The following is a 17,623-nucleotide window of genomic DNA, read 5'->3' as shown; positions in this document are numbered from 1 at the left end:
TCTGGAAATAAAAGCATTATCGAAATTTTCGCATATAATTCAGACAAAACCACTTCAAGGTCGCATTTCTCACCCAGGACTTTTAAAGGTTGAAAATTTGATTTGGGGATTAGGCTGACTCTTCTTTGCGAGTTACAAACTGATGTTCTACAAACTTCGTTCATTGGTTTCGTTTAGATATCCTCTCGGCAATTTATCGAGTCTCTGCAATTACCACAATCTCCGTTAAATTCGAATATTTCACGAGCTACGAAGTGTATGAGGATCTGTTGCCGGTTGAGGCTAACACTACCGGCAAGAAAATCTTCGGAAATACGCAACCAATATTTGAGTTCCAAAGAGGCATATAGCGATTGAAAAAGAATAGCATCTTTCATAGAACTCTACTCATATTTAATCCGTTGAATAAACTATTGTAAGAAGCAACAATAAGAGATCTGTATACCAAATACTTTATTCTACGAATAACACTTCAGTTGAATATCAGCGGCGCAATCAACATCATTTGATACATCATATTTTAGAAATCTTAGAATCACTACCATGTCTCTATATGTATTACACTCACAAACGTGTATGCGTTTAATAGCGGGAATAATGGGGATGATTCAACAATACACGCGGACAACAATGAATAAAGAAATAAATAACAATATAAATTATCTTACCGGACGTCGGTGACTGTGCAGAATAAGTGTCTCGAACAAAATGACAAGTAGAGTTATACCCCTTGCATACTCCACAAATGTCATTTGAGGCATTTGAGTCGATTACTCCATCGCAGCCGACATCCTACAATAACAATGAGTATTATCATTTTAAATATAGACATAAGACCATCAAGTTTGCAGGGAAAGTATGGTCAATTATATATCGAGTAATGTACTAACTGGTCATTATTTTATCCACCGAGCAAAGATTAAAAGCAAGAAACTACCTCGGAAATATTTGAATTTAGAACATAAAGAATACATAACTAACTAATATAGGGCATTTTGTCTTCTGATTATAAAAGTAAAATGAATATAATCATAATGCTCGAGCTGCAGGACCACACACACACTCAAGCATAGAAACACCAAACATAAAATGGCACTTCGAAGAATTGTACACTTTCAGTATATTTGAAAACGGTGTAGTAAAATCCCAAACAATACAGACAGCTACCTGTAGCTTGTTGGCTGGTGTTAATTGCTTAGAGTATCAACTCCCGTTGATGATCTACCATAACCGCCAACTTTATTGATGATTACACAATGGATGATAATTAAAGCAGCTTAAATACGTTGCAATATGTCGTCTTAGAGCGGCAAGCTGACAAAATCGTTAGTATGCCGGCGAAAATTCTTATGTACTGAGTTCAAATACCGCCGAGACCGACTTTGTCTTTCATCTTTCAGGGTCGATAAAATAAGTACCAGTTGAGTACTGAGGTCGATGTAGTCGATTTATTGCCTCCCCCTCCAAATTGCTGGCATTGTACCAAAATTTGAAATTAATATGTAGACTTGTCTCTATAAAATCTGATTTCGAATTCAGATTGTTTGTGAATTTCTCACATTCGAATATAATGACGACACATACATACACACACACACACACACACACACACACACACACACACACACATACACACACGGGTCCCAGCTGATACGATCAACGGAACAGCTTGCTCCTGAAATTAACGTGCAAGTGGCTGAGCACTCCACAGACACGTGTACCCTTAACGTAGTTCTCAGGGGAGATTCAGCGTGACATAGACTGTGACAAGGCTGGCCCTTTGAAATACAGGTACTACTTATTTTTGCCAGCTGAGTGGACTGGAGCGAGGTGAAGTAAAGTGTCTTGCTCAAGGACACAACGCGTCGCTGGGAATTGAACTCATAACGTTACGATCGTGAGCTGAATGCCCAAACCACTAAGTCACGTGCATTCATTGTAATGTTAAAGTAATCAATAAGGATAATACAAATGAAATAATGTTGAGTTGGATACTAACGAGAAATGTGGGTTGAATATTGTCATAATATTGGGTTCAAATTTTGGCACAAGACCAGCAATTTTAGGGAAGGGTAAGTCGATTACATCGTCCTCTAGTGCTCAACTGGTAATTATTTTATCGACCCTGAAAGGATGAAAGGTAAAGTCGATTCCGATGGTCTTTGAAATCAGAATGTAAAGACGGAAGAAATACTGCTAAGCATTTCTCACGAGGTGTTAACGATTCTGCCAGATTGCTGCCTTAAAGAATTTTGTCATAATACTGGTTTCAAATTTTGGCACAAGGCCAGCAATTTTAGGGGAGGAGTAAGTCGATTACATCGACTCTAGTGCTCAACCTGTACCTATTTTATCGACCCCGAAAGGAGAAAGGCGAAGTCGACTCCGACGCCTTTGAAATCAGAACACAAAGTCGAAAGAAATGCCGCTAAGCCTTAAATAATATTGTCATAATATTACCAGCAGTTCGACCAAGTGTGGCTATTTGATGATTATATAAATGCATAAGGAGAACTAGCTAGCTTCCATCATGTGATAATAACCAAGTATTGGAATGAATTGTTCTTTCATGAGCATTGTTGTTCAATACGGATAATAACGTTTTTGTTGTTCTATATGTAACCGTTGGTTCCTGCATCAATTCCACTGATAACTCATTTCTCAAAAACTGTGTGACCAACAAAGTACATTCTTTTGTCCATCAAAGTTTCAAATGTTCTACCGTTTCTGATCCCTCAGGACGAGACTCCAGTCAGGTGCAGGTTAACTCAAACCGGCGTTGACATTCATTTCCAGCTGAGTCGACTGAAGCAACGTGAAATGCTGTGCGTTGTTCAATCTTACAACCCAGTCTGATAACGAAACCGCAATCTAATGATCGTGAGCCTTACACGATAATTATTAGGTTTTGTGTCTTCGTGTTTGTTATTGGTGAAAACGGTTGCGATCAATTTCATTGTTGTTTGTACGATGGACCACCTGCGAGATTATTGTTTAAAATGATGCATCTGTTTGCTTTTATATTCTTTTAGTAAGAAGATTAATGAATGGAGAAAGAAAGACAGACAGAAAAAGAGAGAGAAAATAGGTAAAGTAGAGAGAAAAATGAGGGATGGTATGTTACAGAAGAATAAAAAGGAATGGAACAAAAAAAAAATGAAAGGAAATACGAAAATGAAGAAGAAAACGGAAAAGAAAAAAAGAAATGTATGAAAGAAACAAAGAAAGAAGGGAATGAGATATAGAAAGGAATGAAATAATAGGAGGAAGGAAGAAAAATGTCTACAAGAGTTTGAATTCTTTACAATATTCGTGATGCTTCATAGATTGACGGTCAATAAAGTGATATTGGGAACATTAATCAGCGGTTAATGCAGATATTTTCAGTGAAATTCGAAGAATTTCATTATTGTTTGTTGTTTTAGCACACGTTGCCCACCACTACCCCGTCAATGTTCGTATCACAAGGAAATACGAAACTTAAGTAACAAAATACTAAATATACACATGATGGATGGTTTATCTGCTTGTGTGAGTCGGGGGTGTAGATGTATGTACGTAATTGTGAGCATTATTATTTCTCAAATTTCCTATCTATCTAGAATGAGCCGGTTTCAACCCAGAAACAAGGCTTTTTACATTAGAACTTTGACCCATCCGATAGACAAGTAACCGTGTATGAGTAGACGTGTGTATGTATGTATGTGTGTGTATGTATGCATATACGTATGTATGTGTGTATGTGTGTGTATGTATGTATGTATGTAAGTATGTAGGTGTGTATATGTGTCATTATTCAGTTTTATTTCAAGAATTCTTTCAAATAAAGAAAACGCCAGTTTCTAACCTCGGCTCAAGATTCCTTCATTGGAGTTTCACCAATATTAACCGAGTATTTTTGCATGTGTATGTGCAGTATTTGGAGTCAGTGCATATGCATATTGGTATGTTTTGTTTTATGCATATATTTTCATGCATATAGTTGCATGTCTCGACATAGTCGTATATATACTTAAATGATTAACTTCTGGAAAGTTTTACAGTACCAGCAATGGCTTTGAATTAGCTTTCTCCTTCGTATGTATGTATGTATGTATGTATGTATGTATGCATGTATGTATATATGTATGTATGCACGTGTGTGCGTGCGCGCGTGCGTACGATGGGCTTCTATCAGTTTCCGTCTACTAAGTCTACTCTGAAGGTCATTGTAGAAGGCACTTGCCCAAGGTGCCACGCAAGGGAAATGAACCTGGAAGAAGGTGATTGGGAAGCAAGCTGCTTACCACACAACCACGCATGTATATATTATATACATGCATACATGCATACATACATACATACATACATACATACATACATTCATACATGCATGCATACGTACATGCACACATATTGTGTGTGTATCAAAACTTACCTTGCATTTTCCTCGAATGCATACAGCGTTACCCGTATTTTTACATTTCATGCCATCTCCAGCTTGATGCGTTACTGTAAATCTATAGTTGTATGCAACAGCCATGCAGTAAAGTTTGCATGGTTCCCGAGCTGTAAAATAGAGAAACTGAAATGAATGATTCTCGAAAGTCTAGAGTATTGAGGAATTGGATTCAGTAGATCTCAACTGAATCCAATTCATGGGGCACCAGTATAATCCAGATTTAAAACAAGACTAGGTAACTGGATCAACATACAACATACGTACATATATACGTACATGCGAACTTACACACATACGTACATATATACGTACATACACACATACATACATACATACATACATACATACATCCATACAAACATACACTGGGATTTTCAGAAAGAGAAATCGTCCAGCTAGTTCGTACATTACACGTGCAATCAGTAATGGAACAGTAAAAATATGCAACACTTCTCTCAAGTTCCAAATGTGAATTTGTCTGTGTTAACTACATCCCAAAAATGGAGCCTTGTATCATTGTTGGAAACCGGATCCCTCCTCAGTGGAAGATTTATAATAATTAAAAAATAGAAGAGACATACATACATACATACATACATACATACATACATACGTATGTACAATGTACGTACACATGTATAAAAAAAACATATACTCTTTTACTTGTTTGAGTCATTTGACTGCGGCAATGCTGGAGAACTGCCGTGAAGGTTTTTTTTCAAGTCGAACAAATTGCACCCAGGACTTATTTTTTACTTCGAGAATTCCATTGTGTCCGTAGAGTTTACAGAAAATATGAGAGAAAGAAAATTGAATTCACAGTACGTTTTATTTATCCTGAGCCATTGTCTCCACTCATCATTCACAAGTATGTCGCAGATGATGTGTTGTACAAACACTAGTGGTGCATCGTAGGTGAATTCTCAAAAAGTACTTCGCTTTTTATTTGCTGTTTTGCTTATTTCTATAACAATACATTTTGGTAATTGTAACGTAATATGCGTCTCCATAAGAAACTATTCATTATGGAAACGCTTAGAACGCTACAATTACCAATATGAACCATACTGATGTATTAATATCAATTTTTGCACATTATTGCACGAAACAGTCATTTAATTTCTGTAACATCTTGTTTTTTTTAAGTATATCTATGCTTACGTAACTTAATAAATGTTTTGATGCCATATATAACCGCCTGTTGTTAAAAAAACAATTTGATTCGGTTCCATACAACTTAAATTTTCGTTGGCCCATCAAACGAATCTAATTTGTCAGGTTCGTAGAACTGAACCAGTCGAGTTAGGCTCGTTTGAAGAGTCAGCTATGATTTAAGTTCCGCGAAGCCAAAATAAACTGTTATAAGATAACATATGCAGCTCCTACAAAATGTGTTGAGTGCCACTTTGAGTATCCACTCACTAGTACGAATACACGCACACACAAATACGTACGTACATACATACATACATACATACATACATACATACATACATACATACATACAAGCATACACATACACGAATAATTAATGGTGACCATTAACGAACGTTTAAGTTTCAAGGAAAGATAGGGTTTTCAGCGAACATTCACTTTAGAAATACAATCTGTAAGCGGAGCAGTAAAAATATGCCAGTCTTTTCTAAAGTTTCATTTGTAACATTTATGTTTGTTTTCTCTTAAATTCCAGCGATGGAGCTTTGTTTCTTCGTTAGAAATCAACTCCTTTCTTATAGAAAGAATTCAAGTAGGAACCCAAACGAAAGAAGTATACATGAATTCGCACACACGCCAATATATATGCTACGCAAAACCTATACACGCTTGAATGTCGGCGTATGTGTACACATATCGTTTTATGTGTTAGCTTTTATCATTTACTTGTTTCAGTCATTTTAACTGTGGCAATACTGGGGCACGCCTTGCAGAGTTTAGTCGAAGAAATCTACTCCAGTACTTATTTTTGAAGTCTGACACTAAATCTATTGGTCCCTCTTTCGCCCAGCAGCTATGTTACGGGGATATAAAAAAAAAACCAGCACCCGTTGCCAAACACAAACACATATATATGCATACGAACATACATAGACGCACAGACAGTCAGACAAACAGACAGACAGACAGACACACACACACACACACACACACACACACGCACACACACACACACACACACGCACATACACACACATGCGCCACAATATCGGCATAATTCTTGAGACAAAAATGGTTGTGTTGATATACTTCTCATGTACTCACTCTATCTTACTCTCTCTCACTCTGTAAATGCATGTGTGTGTATGTGTGTGTGTATGTGTGTACGTGTATGTGTGTGTGTGTGTGTGTGTGTGTGTGTGCGCGCGCGCGCGTCTGTGCACTCGTATGTATTCGAAACGGATACAGACACGGCCGAATAATTTACAAGTTCACCTCGCAAGCGTAATGTCTAGGATGTCCCCCACTGCGTGGCGTCGTGGGGTTTGTTTCTGGTAGCATACTATTGAGTTAACTAAGCTCTACGAATGATTTTCACTACACAGAAGTAGTCTGGAAACCTCTGTGCTGGACTATGTTTGTTATAATGCAAATGTTCGGCTTTGACATATATTGTGTCAAGCTGAACGTGTCCGAGAATCACCTGTATGTTCATTAACCAGCCACTTACATACTAATTGAATGGATAGGTTGTTTTATTTGAGTGAAAAATTGTAAATATTCATTGCTGAAATCAACGGAAATTCACACATTTTATTCTGTATTGAAGACACACCATCGTGTCTTCAATATAATGTTTGAAAATAAAGCTGCTTTACAGTCTACTTGCATGTATGTGTGTGAGTGTACACACACACATACGCGCACACACACACACACACACACACACACACACACACACACACCACACTCACACATATAAACACGCATATATATATTATATGTATGTATGTGCTCGTGTTTGTGTTTTTGTCAATGTTTAGCGAATGCCATGTAATGGGGAGAAAGAGAGAAGAGTGGTATGTTTTTACAGAAGAAAATTTAATATATCTGCACTTCCTTTTGCTCAGCTTATATAACAACACCCTTCCTTTTGGAAATACCATTCTAGAAATGGTTTCTCGGTCGGGTAATGACGTGTCGAGAGTAAGAAAAAAAAACATGTCTTTTCAAAAAGGATAATGTTCTTAAAATATATTTCAATGTGTAGTGTTTATAAATTTATATTATGTAACGGTGGTGAAATGGTAGAATTAGTAGAGCTTATCACAAAATGCCTTGGGGTATTTAGTTACATTGCTTTACGTTCTGAATGAAAATTTGCCGAGGATCGTCGACTTTGCATTTTATTCTTCAGGAGTCGATAACATTAAATACTGTACTGAGTCTATATAATTGACTACGCTACTTATAGCAATTTGCGACAATTCTGAAAAGTAATTTCAAAACACGTGCGCGCGTACACAAAGGCAGAGAGAGTAAAAGAGGGGAGGAAAGACAGAAAGAAAGAGAGTTTCAGGCAAAAAATGGTTGAGAAACACTGCTCTATACGGTCACTGAACCTGCTAGAAACAGCAGCGAAATTACATCTAACAGTAATTATAAATAGACATGACACAGTTTCCAGTCTTTGAAACATTATCTCTAAATAAAGGTAGAATACAGATGGTCATATCTGGGAAGTCTCTGATCAAAAGTTTACTTTATCAGGGCTGACTTGGGGATAAACAACACAACGACAACAGGACAAAAAAATTAAGCTTGAAATTTGTACTATTTATTAATTTTCTGTAGTAGATATGAATAGGTTCTCCGTTGCTTTCCACAATAAGTGTCTCAGTCGCATCAGCTAAAATACCTACTCATAGTATTGGCACATATGAGGATTGGTATTCCACAGATACAAGCAGTGTTAAAGAAGTTTCTCAGAGAGACATGGAATGGGAGAAATTTGTCTCATTGAATTACAGATAAAAAAAAAAAAAACATTTTATTGCGCTTCCACAGTCTTTGTCAAAACAATTTCACAGATATGGCTTGAGTTGACCCAAGACTAAGTTAGAATATACTTGCCTAATGTGCCACACTATTATAACATTGAAAAACGAATTTCTTAACCCATCAGCTGTGTCTGTGCCATTAGTTTCAATAGTATGCTTTGAGCTTGGACATATATGTATTATATATTCTTTATAAAATATAAGGGAGGATGGCAGAGTTTGGATTTAGTCACTGGAATGTAACCAAGTTATTTCAGTTCATATATTTCAGAAGGTTGAAATGGACGGGACTTGAACTCCCATGTTATGCTTGATAAAATTTTAAATCTACTGAAGCTTTCGAATCAGATTATCACTTAGAGAACTACAACTTGACGAACCGATGCAATGCTCACTGAACTGCCAGTAGAAGGCGTCATTACTCTAGGTATTGTTTATTACTGAGAAACTTAACCTCTAACAATACAGTTTCTAAAATGTCTGCAGCCGCCACTCGCAAGCGAGTTTGATTCGGTAAAACAATTAGCGATGGGTGCTTATGTTATTGACCTTCAGAGAGATGCAAGGCAACTTTAACGTTAGTGGAATTTGAACACAGAACGGTAAAGAGGCATTTTATCCGACGCTTGAAAGATTCTAGCAGCTTGCCGCCTTGTCCATGTAGATAATAATGACTTTTGAGCTTGTCAATGTATTTAAGAATGGATAATATTCTTTATAGCCGCAATTATAAGAATGTCAAAGATTCTTGTGCAAAACTTTCACGTAGAAATGCTATTTGTTATCAGCGTTGTTGACTGTAGATCAAGCCAGAGTATAGATAACTATGATAAGAGTCGTTGTAGTCGTTACTATCTTGCATTTTGTCTATCTAGAACTACTTTATTGACTCTGTAATTCCTTTTAAAAGACAAGAACATGTAATTAAGTGATATTTTACTATGGTTTCTAGTGGGTCGGCCAGTAGCATAGAAGCACCTTCGGTGATTCGAATTATTTTTATTACCTCCGCCAAGGAGGTCTGTGTGCAAAATAACTCAAAAAGTTGTGAACGGTATTTGATGAAACTTGCAGGAAAAGTTGGTAATAACACAAGGAAACAGATGATGAAATTTTGGTAGTGATCCAGGAATTTTTATGGATTCTTGAAGGATTTTTCATTTGTTATATTTACTTTACATGAAGTGTTACGTTATGTTCTTTGATTATCTCCCTTGAAGACACGTTCATCGTTTGCACGTAACCTATGGCGGCGTTGCTGTTTCCAGAGTTTATTTTCGTTTCTCTATTAGTAATTTTACTCGCTTATCTATCTTAAAATGATCTGCTTGGCGGAGGTCTGCGGAGGATGACATGACAAGCCTTGACTATTGGGATCGACTCAAAAAGCTCAGGCTTTGTTCCCTTCACCACCGCTGTGAGTTCTATATCATCTGTATGATTTGGAAAATATTCCATCAACATTGCCCATCTTTAAAATTCGTCCGAGGCTTGGCCCCCGTGCCATCCGTCCAGTACAAAATTTTTGTGTCGTATCACAACACTATGACAGAACTATTTCACCTCAATTGGCCCTGCTCTCTTCAACATCGTGCCAGACACACATGAAGGAGGAAAGTGACTTCACGGCATTCCAACGATCCCTAGATGATTACCCACAACAAATGCCAGATAAACCACCCACACCCAGATATGTCTCTGAAAACAATAACCCTCTGCTTGAATGGGCTATGGTTCCCCAGAGCTGACTGTGTATCTCTTCTAGGTGGTGCTATTAAATTAGACATGGCTTGAGTCAACTTCGGCCGAAACTTATCTAAGTAATCTAATCTATGCTGTAACCTTTGAATCAAAGCATGACAACGTGGGTAGAGGCTGATATCTTAAAATTTCTGATGGTCTTAAGTATAAAATACATTATTAATGATTTATATAAAACTATATCCAGAGTATGTCTAAAAGCTATTGTGTTTAGACCTAGTTTCTATCCTCAAACTGTTCTGTTTTGTAGATGCATTTTTTTTTTAATAAAGCACTCCGAAATTAGAAAAATCAAAAATCTACAACATTCTCGGTCCCATGAGTATAGGATAATGTGTAAGAAACTGATTGTGGTGATCGTATTTTTGACGGCGATTGTGGTGAAAGCAGAGACAGTGTTGATGATGATGATGGTCGAGATAAGTATGGGAGGAGGATAAAATAGTGTCAGTGGTTATAATGGCAACAGGAGTGGTGTGATATGTGATGCTGAGGTGATGGTGGTAATAGTGGTGTTGATGATAGTGTTAGATGTGTGATGGTGGTATTGTAGTGGTTATACAGGTTGTGGTAGTGAAAGTGAATGTCAAAGTAACCGTCATGATAACGTTGATGGCGGTGTATGTGGTTGAAGTAGAAGCAATGACAACGCTGCTGATGATGTTGGTGGTAGTGGTAGGATAGTTGTGGTGGTGATTGTAATATGGTGGTAGTGGTGGTGGTCGTCGTCGTCGTCGTAGTACTGCTCCTGCTGGTTTGGCGGAGGTCTGCGCTCTCCGAGTGCTTTTCTTGTTATCTAAGTATTTAAGGCAGGATAAATGGAGATTATAATGTTTATATTTTTCCATACTGACTCAACATTATTTTGCCTTAGCATATTTGTCTTTTTTATCTTTTAATCAGGAGGGAGGAGCAATGTCTACGGCTCATTACAGGGCGTCCTTGACTGGTGGGTAAGAGGGAGGAAAGCAGTTATTCTCATGCTTGAGGCTTGTCCCGAAGGCTTGCAATATAGTAGTTTCGGCTAAATGTACTCAAGTCGTCAATGGTATCATTAAACCGGGCAATGAATAAAGTTTACCACTCAAGTAGGCCATAGCTGTTTTTTAAGTCAGAACGCAAAGTACAGGAACAAATATCGCAAATCAATTAGTTTTACCAATCCACCGCTCTGGATTGGTTCTTTTTCTGTCAATACTCTAAAAGATGAAAGATAATGTTGACTTAGGCAGGATTTGAACTCAGCAAAGTCAGAACTTATAGAGAGAGGTATTCTATTCAACGCTCTAACGAGCCTGCCAACACATCTAAAAGAGGTGTAAAAGCAAGACACTTCTAGATATAGATTGAAATATAATTTCCTTGTTAAACAGAACTCGAGATTTGACTCCTATTTGAAGCCAATTTTCTTCTCTTCATTTATATTGCTGTAACTTTGAACAACCTGAACATCATACATTCCTGTCCCGTTCATTTGTAAATGTGTGACCTACTTCAGTGAGAGATCAATAAATTGAGGACAACCCTATATCTGAAAGCTCACAGTCGAAAATTACATTTTTTTTATCTGTATATAAAGTATCTAAAGAATTTTCGATGAAAAACTAACAATATCTTGATCTCTAATTTCTTTGTACAGGAATCAAAATTAAAATTTAATAAAACTCTTGATAATAGCACAAGCCAAAGTTACGTGCACTGAGTTAGCCATAGTTAAGTTTCCTGGTCATGGAAACAGGGAGGTGAAATTATATAACTACTATGTATTCTATTAGTAGCTAAATAACCTCGTGACTTTTGAGAAATATAGAGCAACAGCATATTAATAAAGATAAGATAGATGTAAAGAACATTATATTCAACTTACGGTTGTACATTTTCCGCTGTGGTTCCCAATCAAGGAACCAGCCATTGACAGAACGTTTGTTGAAAGTCTTGCATTCGGCTTCATAATCATTCTCTTGCCCCAGTGGACATTTCTGATGAAAGATGCAAAGAAGAAAAAATGTTAACGTAATACCTAGTGATGCAAACAGACTCGCTTATAATCATTTAAAAATATCTATTAAACATTTATTATGCGTTGTGGTTACCGCAAAGATAAGCTTCTGGTGAAGTAATATCAGATATTTATTCTGGATTCCATTTGAAGTTATTTTCTTCTATTTAATGCCATTTATCATGCTTTGGAATAATGAGGGCATAAATAAAAAAAAATATACATATTACAGTGGGAAAAATCACCTACTTATCCGCTGTAAATTCAGTGAAGCTGCGAAAATATATAAACCTCAGAATCCTCGAAGTCACTACAAATGCAAGACTCCACAAATTCTTATGATCCCTCATACCGACCTCATATTTAAAACCCATTGTTAAACCAGAAGACACTTCAAACCTGATCAGTCTCGTCTAACTCTTTAGAGAACACAAGTAACACCCAAAGTAAAATAAAACTTACATCTATTAGACGATGATGCTATTTACCCATTCTAAAATCCTTGACAGAAGCAAACTTCTGTTTCATAGAATGGCTGTTTCTTTTCTGTGCCTCATATATAGCTACTGTAATGGGATTTCTCCACTGATGCCTACTAGTTCTATTTGTTTTACTGCAACTCACTTAAAAGAAATCTGTACTAAGCATTTCTCCCAGTCATTCGTCTCCAAGGCAATACTTTTTAAAATTTCCTCCCCACCTGCATCTTTCAACAGATGTCGATCTGCGGCGGATATTCAAACTCAACTGTATCAATCTCACCATTGTATGAAAGAACCTGCAAAAATGATGAGCACTGGCCTCCCTCTGCCCCACCGATTGGCTTAGAGACAGAAACGAAATCGATCTTTTATTTTGCTCAATTTATGGACATAGGTATTTTTTGGTTTTAATCAGCCGATCAGCGTTCGTTTCTGTCAAGGATTTTAGTATGTGAAATCGTCTAATAAATGTGAATTTTATTTCAATCTAGGCGTTACCTGTATTTTCAAAAGAGTTATTCGAGACTGACCAGGGCTTAAGTATTTTCTGGATTACATGAATTACTAAAAAGAAAAAATATCATTCTATATAAATTGACTATGTGCGTGTAAGTCTTTCCAACTTACCTTCTTATTGCAGATCATTGATATGTTAGCAATTCCTTCGCAGGGCCGCCCTCCATACTGAGGGCTACAAGAAAATAAAAGTATTTGAATTATTAAAAGATACGAAATAAGCGCGAATTCTATTTTGTCTTCTATTTTAAGAAGGACAAAACTCAAAATGTTAGATGTATTTACATGAAAGGTTGATTCTTAACTCAGAAATTCGAATTAAGTCCTTAACTATTAACATTTTCTTGAGAATGTTACGAACTTTTCAAATGAGGACACTTATAAAATAATAAATCCAGCAACTAAGTGTACGTGTAATATAATGCATACTCAGTTTCCGATGACAAATTTAGGGTTCGACCAAAGTCATTGGCTGGTGAATCACTACGTCAAGATAAAGTTTTCAACTCAGATTTTAAAAAGTATTAAGAGTTACAAAATACTTGTTTTGTAATGTCGGAAATATTGAACCACAGGATAAACGATTCTAGCCTTCGACGTCATGACAGAATCAGTAATTAACGGTGCATTTCTCAGCTAAATCAGAGTGGACGCATATATAAAATACAAACTACACTGTAACTGGATATAAAATTGAAACAACACAATGAGAACAATTTTATTAACCTCTGTTGACAGTGGCATCAAAATTACATTCGTTAAAGCTATCTGGTAGGTGACATAAAGTCGGGGAGGAGAGTCCGCAAAAATGCTTTATTGCTTGGTAGTAGTAATAGTGGTGGCGGGCAGGTACGCCGTAGCTCATTCCACGTTCAACTTGCATAAACCTCCACCAACTGATAAGATGTTTTGCTCGACTGTAAGTGATTCCAATTGATTGTAAATATTTCACTCAATGTACTAGATGGGCAAAGTAATTGTTAGGAACCAGATTTGGAGTTAGAGTCACAGTTGAACTGTCATACTATCTGCAGTTCAACCCATAGTCGGGACACGACTCTCATTAGGTTCAGTCCACCAAATATTAAGTAGGCACTATAGGGAATACTACAATCTGATTAACAGAGTTTTTATTAGATTAGAGTGTTGAGATCATATCTTAATGTGGTTTATACACACACACACACACTGTCTGCCTGTCTGTCTGTCTCTCTCTCTCTTTCTCAGTCTCTCTCTCTCTTTCTCAGTCTCTCTTACATGCATATTCACACGTATACACCACATACACACATATTCTGCTTGTTTCACGTACGCATGCACACTTGTATTCGTGTATTTTTGTCTTTGTATGTAAGGTGCATTATCTTATTCAGCTCAATTCATATTTCAAGTACATATTAGATACTATACTTCCGTTACTTTGTGAAGGGCCAGTCTTCCACCGTAAGAAGGAAAGACTCTTAATAAGCTATTTGTTTTCATAGTATCCAGATTGAAACAATACAACATTTAGGAGAACTATTCGTATGTATGTGTATGCGCGTGTGTGTTTATTATATATTTGAAAATCCAAGATAAATGTAATATCATTTAATATATTCAATTTTATAATTTCATGAATCTCAATTTGATTCATGGGCGGATCTTTTCTGTTTGGCTGCACCTGAAGAAATTTCAAAGTTTAGTAAAAAATTTTAACATTTAGTGTATTGATGTAAATTTCTACACTGAATCTCAGGAGATACGTGACTGCATGAGTTGTCACCATTCTAAAAATAGCACTATTTTAATATGAAACTCTAAATAAATCAAATTCTACTATACACACGACATATAACCGCTTTTTTAATTTTTGGAATTGTCATAAAATTTTTGCGAATTTGTATTCTACATGTGGGAATTCATACGATTATGCAACCCCTTGCCCCACTAAAAAAAAAAAACTGGTGATGCGTGATCCAAGGCCTATTTAGCTGTTATTTTTAGCTCATCTCACCACCAGCGTACAAGCAGCAGAGCACAACTTCAACGCACGTGGTTTCACGTCGAATACATTTGTCAACTCATGTACTTTCTCGCAAACAAATAAGTTCTCATGTTTGGCCTGTTACTATGGAAATAGGCATGAATGTGTCTGTGGCTTACGATTGGCTAAAATTGCCCAAAATTTGCAAACTTTAAAAACTATTAACTTTTTATTTATTGATTAATGACGAAATGAATTTCATGTCAATGGTTAGCTTACCACGCTACATCATTACACCAAATATGAAACCAACTGGAACAGAAATTGAAGAAACTGAAAAGTGGCAGCCAAACAGAAAGGATCCTCAGTCGCAAGCTGCGGTCTGAGTTAACAGTTTGTGATTTCACATCGCAACTTTAAATCTATTGAGCTGACCTTGTTATTTTAAATACATAGGAACATTCTATCTGGTTAGTACTATGTAACATACGAAATATGCCATAGAGATGTAATAGTACGGTAGTAGGCATATTCGGTAGTGCTAGAAACCAAATCACCACCTAGAAATGGAACCCGAATAACTATATCCGATGCAAAAGCAACTAAACAACACGAACGCGATTCGCTCTATTATTAATGATGTCACTAAAGAACTGACCACACCAATATCTGGTTAAACAAGATCTCATAAACAAATTCCATCTTTTGGTACCATTTTCTATTAAAGAAATGGTTATAAATAGAACTGTCTCTGCTAGCTGAACAGGGACACACGCTTTAAACTGGACATCTACGAGCAGTGTCAGTTGCAGTAAAGACAGTGGATAACGACGACGCTGCTAAACTACACAGCGACGGCTACTGTCGTACTCGACCGCAACGTCTTATACCGACTTAGAACTATCTAACTTGCTGTAAACGTCTTTTCTTTTCCGTTGGTAGTAACGACAATATACATAGTTTGCTAAAATAAAAATATCTTTTTGATTTAAAACCTCAGCGGAATTTGTGTTCTTTTCATTGACATCAACTCAACCAAATCATCACACTGGTAACACACAAATATATCTTATCGTTATAGTACAGTTACAATATGAGGAACAAAGTGTAGTATTGAATTTGAGGCAATAGAATAACAGAGAATGTTAGATAAGGTTTCAGAGCGCCGTCAATGGGCTGGTTTATCATCACTATCTCAAACTGGAGCTTATAACATATAATAATATCATTTATGTCCATGTAAACATATTAGTTTAGTTCTGAAGATAAAAATGTATGAGAATTCAGCTTAATGACAGCACGTGATAAGGAATTAATCTATTTTAAGTCACGTTCAATTCTTGAAGTAGATGAATTCCTTATCACGTAACTCCAAGTTCCACAGACACAGTATAATATTTCAGTTAGGTACACAGTGATATAAAACTTGAGTGACAGGACGATAACGGATGTCACTGATTCTTCAAGCAGAGTGTTTGGAGTGACCTGTAAATATGAGCGTTGATCTCGAGAGACTTAGATTAATAGAACGAGAAAGAGGTGTTACAATACTATGTTGAATGAAATGAGGAAAGTGGTGTCAGGGCTTCTTCATTTTTAACATGGTGTCCTATTCAGTATAGATATAGGTGCATCCTTAATGTGAAATTTAGACAATAGAAACTGCGATAGAAGCAATGAAATGAAGAATTGTGTCTGATATTTCACCACTTTAAGGAAATGTTTGTATCGGTGAATGAAAATATGCTGTACTACTCAGTGTATATATAAACATGCTTAGACATGAAAAATATAAACGTTTAGGATCTTTGTGATTATCGTCATCGTCTACAATTTTGTTCCACTTGTTTTCAAATTTGGTGTAGGGATTAAGTTTTATATACTAATCATGAAAAGGAAATTCATTTTCCCTATAAAGTCATAATTAAAAAGTTATTAGTCTTTAAAATTTGCAAAATATGGGTATTTTAGCCAATCAGAAGCGAGTATTTTACACATTACCGTGAAGTTCTGTTAGCATAGTAAGCAAAGAAGCACCACGTGTTCCATTGCTGATTGCGAAGAACTCTGTTTCTATAGTAACCAAAGATGCTGCGCACGCGCACAAGGAGTGTAAACAAGGACTGCATACGACACAAAGTTCTTCCAGGAACCACTATCTTCAGTGACCTGTGGCGAGCTTATAATCATATCTCAGAAATCGATGTCTATGATTTCAAACACAAAACTGTGAACCATAGCATTGAATTTATAAACTCAAAAGATGGGACTCACACTCGACAAATTGAGAGTACATGGGCGTCTTTAAAGAGTGGAAACAAAAGCCGATGTTTCATGGTTGACTCATATCTTTGCAAATTTATGTGGAGAAGATATGAGAAAGATAATTTAATTTATAAAATCCTAGAGTGTATTGTAAACTTTTGTTCTTAAATTTTTTAACTAATAAATGTATGTTTCTAG

At 36.4% G+C, this 17,623-nt stretch overlaps 1 protein-coding gene across 1 annotated transcript in view; it reads right to left on the bottom strand.

The window, feature by feature from the left end:
* Nucleotides 1–17,623, bottom strand: part of LOC106876867 (A disintegrin and metalloproteinase with thrombospondin motifs 16) — a 346,691-nt gene that overhangs the window by 33,230 nt on the left and 295,838 nt on the right. Inside the window, exons 13-16 of the mRNA XM_014925608.2 lie at nt 13,306–13,369; nt 12,065–12,176; nt 4,418–4,548; nt 669–792 (exon numbers count right to left, since the gene is read on the bottom strand). Of these exons, the coding sequence (XP_014781094.1) occupies nt 669–792; nt 4,418–4,548; nt 12,065–12,176; nt 13,306–13,369 (431 nt within the window). The remainder of the gene's footprint in view (nt 1–668; nt 793–4,417; nt 4,549–12,064; nt 12,177–13,305; nt 13,370–17,623) is intronic.

This window comes from Octopus bimaculoides, chromosome 1 (assembly GCF_001194135.2).
Source record: "Octopus bimaculoides isolate UCB-OBI-ISO-001 chromosome 1, ASM119413v2, whole genome shotgun sequence".
Taxonomy (NCBI): Eukaryota; Metazoa; Mollusca; class Cephalopoda; order Octopoda; family Octopodidae; genus Octopus; species Octopus bimaculoides.
Note: the sequence above shows the minus strand (reverse complement) of the source record. Positions and strands in the feature narration are given on the sequence as shown.